This window comes from Phalaenopsis equestris, unplaced genomic scaffold, assembly GCF_001263595.1.
Source record: "Phalaenopsis equestris unplaced genomic scaffold, ASM126359v1 Scaffold000094, whole genome shotgun sequence".
NCBI classification, from domain to species: Eukaryota; Viridiplantae; Streptophyta; class Magnoliopsida; order Asparagales; family Orchidaceae; genus Phalaenopsis; species Phalaenopsis equestris.
This window is the reverse complement of record NW_018164536.1, coordinates 133,731-138,798: the sequence shown is the minus strand read 5'-3', so window position 1 is coordinate 138,798 and position 5,068 is coordinate 133,731. Positions and strand designations below refer to the sequence as shown.

General features: G+C 35.5%; 1 protein-coding gene across 1 annotated transcript in view; it reads left to right on the top strand.

The window, feature by feature from the left end:
• Positions 1 to 349: 349 nt before the first annotated feature.
• LOC110020347 (casein kinase II subunit beta-1-like) overlaps positions 350 to 5,068 on the top strand; it is an 18,156-nt gene continuing 13,437 nt past the window's right edge. Inside the window, exons 1-2 of the mRNA XM_020718415.1 lie at positions 350 to 942; positions 1,993 to 2,211. Of these exons, the coding sequence (XP_020574074.1) occupies positions 741 to 942; positions 1,993 to 2,211 (421 nt within the window). The 5' untranslated portion in view covers positions 350 to 740. The remainder of the gene's footprint in view (positions 943 to 1,992; positions 2,212 to 5,068) is intronic.

Genomic DNA, 5,068 nt, shown 5'->3' with positions numbered 1-5,068 from the left:
TATATATCTATGAGTCAAGTCGACTCAAGCTTGACTCGATATATGGCGGCTGAACTGAGCTCGATGTGCTAACAAGCCAAACTTAAGCTAGCCCCAACTCAATTCATTAAATAAAATATTAACATTAAATATATTTAAAATATTTTAAATTTGAAAACTTTATCTTTAAGAGTATTAAAAATATTAAAAAATATAGTATTTTATATTCTATATCAATTAATTTCTTATTATTTTTATTATTTTATTATATTATCATCTTAAATTAAAATTACAACTCCAATTTCTTGACCCGAACTTAAAACTCAAACTCTATAAAATTAATAAAACCAAAGCTAGACTCGACTCAGACACGTTTACACCCGTAGACCCCAATCATTTCCGAATATTGCAACTTGCACCCCTAAGCCCTACCCGACCCCGGCGGTCATTCTCTCTTTTGGCTCACTCTCATCTTCCTCCTCCCCGTTTGCTCCACGAATCCGCCCAGAATCCTAGTCCTGATCGCTGGCTTCTCTCTCACCACACTCATCCGCTCTTCGCCCTCCACCTCACTAGCTCGCTGGCTGGCATTAAGCTTTTTAATGATATAAAGTTTTCTCTGATTCATCCAAACTTCGAAATCCCTCTTTTCGGAGTCTAGGGTTTGAGTCGCGGGTTTTCCCCTTCTCGGCATGCCGGGGCTCGTCGATTGAGGGAGGAAGCCGGGTGGAGATTTACAGGAGACAAGTTGGGAAGGTGTGATGAGCAGGTCGAGAGGGGAGATCGGGTCACTCGATCGGAAGCGCATCAATGATGCGCTTGACAAGCAGTTAGAGAAGTCTTCGCCGTCAACTTCCCGAGGGCTTAACGGAAAGGAGAAAGATCGGTTCTCGGTTGCCTCTTTCGCTGCCAAGCAAGCAGACCTCCGTTCTGCCGGTCTTTCTAAGAACAAGTGCTCCGATGGTGAATTACTATTTTTTGTCTGCTTATAATCTCATAGCCCAATATGGCAGTTGAATATTATTTATTTTTTTTTTTGGGTTATTTTCGGAGCATTTACGGTAAAAGATATGGACATTGGATGAAGTCGACTTGTCTAGTTTTGGATTTCTGAACTTCAGTGAACTTTTTCTGCCTTCCAACTATGTTGATTACTGACTTTAGGGCTTTCTGAGGCACTCCTGCTGGATTTGTTTTTATAAAGAAGTGCTTAAGATTCACATGTATTGGGGTTGTGTTGTTGTATTACCTATTTTTAAGTTAAAGTAAATGCACTTTTTAAAGAACACCCTGGCCCTTCGTGTAACTGCAAGACACTCGTTGAGCTGTTTGAACTTTATTTTGAGTATAATCCAAGAGTAGATTGGGCTTAAAAATGCATGATAGATTGAGTGCAGAAGGAAACATTCTGAAGTTGCTAAACACCATTTAAAATATCTATTTTTAACCGATCATTTACAATAGCTATTGACTATAGTTTTGGAAATGCTTTTATTTATTTTGGAAATTTACATACATGGCACACAATTCTTATGTATTTACATATCACATTCCTAAAGTTCCATATTTACACACATAGCACTCAAATCTTCAGTATCACATAAAAAATTGCAGTATTATCACTTTTTAATAGTGAAATATACATGTCATGCACAGGTTTAAAGTCCCAAAGTTTTGTGTATGTAATTATAAAGGTTTAGGTGTGAGATATGTAAATGCATACGAATTATGTAAATTTATCTATTTATTTTTAGTTGCTATGGTATGGTTTTGATTATAGACTTCGTTTGGGAATGTTCTGTGAGGAAGGGAGAAGAATTGCCGAGAACAGAAAATGGAAATTCTTCTTGTACATGGATATAGTGGGATGCAAGAAACAAAATTTTAGCAGGAATTCAAAGCTGTTAGAATGTTCTGTAATTGTAACCATAATATTTGTGTCCTCCTAGTAGCATGTTTATTATCTATTCTAATCAGTTATCCTTTTTCTTTAATTTCTTAAACATTTTGTAGAAGAGTCCGAAACAGATAGTGAAGAATCTGATGTTAGTGGTTCTGATGGAGAAGACACTTCATGGATATCATGGTTCTGTAACATTCGAGGGAATGAGCTCTTTTGTGAGATTGATGATGAGTACATTCAAGATGATTTCAACCTTTGTGGATTAAGCAGTCAAGTTCCTTGCTATGATTATGCTCTTGATCTGATTCTTGATGTTGAATCTTCACATGGTAAGAATTTACTTTCTTAGAAAAACATTTCTTTATCATAGTTGCACAAACTTTACTGTCAAGTTGAATTTTGAGTTGTTTTTTAGCGAAAGCAAGCCAAAAAAAGGACAATGCATAAGTTTTTTCTTTAAACCGATGGCTTTTTTATTTTGTCAACTGAATTGACAAGCATTAGTTTACACCAGTAGAATATCTTGTTCATTGCTGATTTTGATTGTTTATTTTAATCATGATAATGCAGTAAATTATATAAGAAATCTTATTTGTTTTCTGGAAAATAAAATTTATTGGCTGAAAGGAATTTGCAGGAGATCACATGTTTCAGAGTCATTTTATTGAATATATATATTTTGGGTAAAATTGTAAACCCTTTGGCATCTTTGTTTAGAGGAATTCTTTATTGGAAAATCTATGTTCACAAATCATTTTTTTCAATTTTTTGTTGTCTTTTATACTTGAGATCAGAAGAAACAAGCCAAATTGATAAAAAGAAAAGCAACTAGGAGTTTGGCAAACTAAAAAATAGAGACACAGTCATAATGTAGTGTTAAAGGATTAGAAAGAAGAAAAACACCTGTAATAAATTTGAGGGTAAAAAACACTAAAGAAACACAAATATAAAGAAAAAAGTGTGAGTAAAAGGAACGCATTAGATTAAGGGTGCGTTTGGGAGAGCTTATTTACGGCGGTGGCGTTTTGAAAACGCCACCGGCTGTTTAGAAAAAACTTTATGACGGCGTTTTTCTAAACGCCATTCGCACTTTTGTATTATACGCCGAACGCAGGGGGACCCCCGCGATCCGCGTTACATTTAGGCGAAAGACAATTTTTGCCCTCGCTCCCTTTGCCCTAACCCGTTCGCTTCGACATCTCCTCTGCCTCGTCCGGTCCCGTCGGATCTCTCGTCTCCCTCGACATCTCCTCTACCTCACACACTCGCCATCTCCTCTTTTCTTCGAATCGCGGCGCAGAGAGACCATTGTTTCTTTCTCCTTCTTCTCCGATCGTTGGTCCGTGGAATTGTTTTTGCTATAAGGATTTTTTCAGGACTTTGGAGCCTTCGGTTGCTTAAGAGTACGAAATCCTTGCTAAAAAAGAAGGCTTAAGAGTCTGAAATCCTTGCCATTCTGGGTCATCCATTCTTAGCTTCAGGTAGTATTTTGATAGATGTATAATCATCTTAAGGGACTGCGATGTATAAAAAAGGTGAGAAAGGTGAGCTCATCTTAAGGGACCGGAAGCAGCCATTTTCATTGTGTTTAGAGCTATGAAAACTTTTTGTGCTAGCACCAGATCAGGGATATTGAGCTAATCTCTTATTTGGAGGCAACTCTATGCATCCAATTGTAGAAAACGTTTAGAAGGATGCAACCCAATCTTTCTGATCACAGAGTTTATTTATTTTCCTTATTAATATATCAATTTTAATTTTGAGTTTATTCAGTTAAGAACAGAAGTGAATGTCAAGATTAGAGCAGAGCAAACAAAAGGTAAATTACTTTATTACAAATTATGTTACACATAATCGAAAAATAATTTTTTTAAAATAAATTTTATAATACGTAAACGGTCATCTAACCAAAACATGTAAATAAGTTGTTTTCCAAACGCACAATCCAAACAACTAACCCCTTATCCAGAACAGGGGCGGAATGTTCATTTATCCATAATCAACTGTTTTCAAAACGCACAAACCAAACAGTTAGTCAGCTTAACAAGATAAGTTGATTATCGACGGATTATCAAGATAAGTTGCTTATCTGGATAAGCTGAATAGGCTGCAGCTGACCCAAACAGATCCTAAGTAAATAAAAAGAGCATAGAAGAGAGGAGAAGAGAGAAATAAATAAAAGAAGTATCTAGATCTTTGCTTGTTTAATTTAAACTCATTGGTCTCAAGTTTCAAAATCCTTTATTTGTCTTAGGGGTGCGTTTAGGGTGGTGGTGAGGTGGCAGTGTGGTGACGCATCGTAGTTTTTTTCTGGTTGGCAAAATTGCGTTTTACCTGCATTCTTAAAAAGTTGCAGTTGAAAGTTGTGTTTGCCCACCCAACTGGCTACCTGCGGTGGCTACAAAAAAAGTAGTGGTCTGACTTCTTAAAAAAAAATTGTAATAGCCAACAGTTTCTTCTTCAACTGCTTTACAGCTGCATCTTCAAACAACTGCAGCTGCCACAAACAAACCCTTAGTTGGATATTTGATTCAGAATTTTAAAGACTCTTTTCTTCCAATTAGCCTAGTTTTAAAAAAAAGGGGGCCTTTATTTATTCCCGTCCAGCTGAAAGACTTTTTCTATTGTCTTCTTTAAGCCTTTTCCAAAAAAGGCTTTTTGAGTTCTTGATTATCTTATTATTTATTTCTTTAATTGTAGTTCTCCTTCATGCATTATGATTGTGTATGCTTTTTGTGAAATACCTACATGTTTTTTGTCAACTAGGACCCACGCTCTCCAAACTTTTGCCCCTTTTTTTCGTTTCCATTTGGCATTTCATTGCAACGTGGATTCTATTACAATTATTTTGTAATTATTATTTTGCCTACTTATTGATTTATGGACTATTCTGATTATTTTTTAATCAATACATTATGATTGTATATTAATTAGCAATTGCTGGAATGAAATATTTAAACAATTATTGTCATGGTTTCAAAGCTCTAGGTTTTTTTAACTTCTTTATAGTTTATACTTACATTGCAGTGGCATTAATCATTGTATTATCACAATTGTGCGATCTTCATTGCTGCTGTCTCTTTATTTTCCCCTATTTTTTATAATTGAATCAATCATTTTTTGTGTTACCACAATTGCAGCCTTCATTGCTGCATGTTTATATACATATATATATCTATCTATATA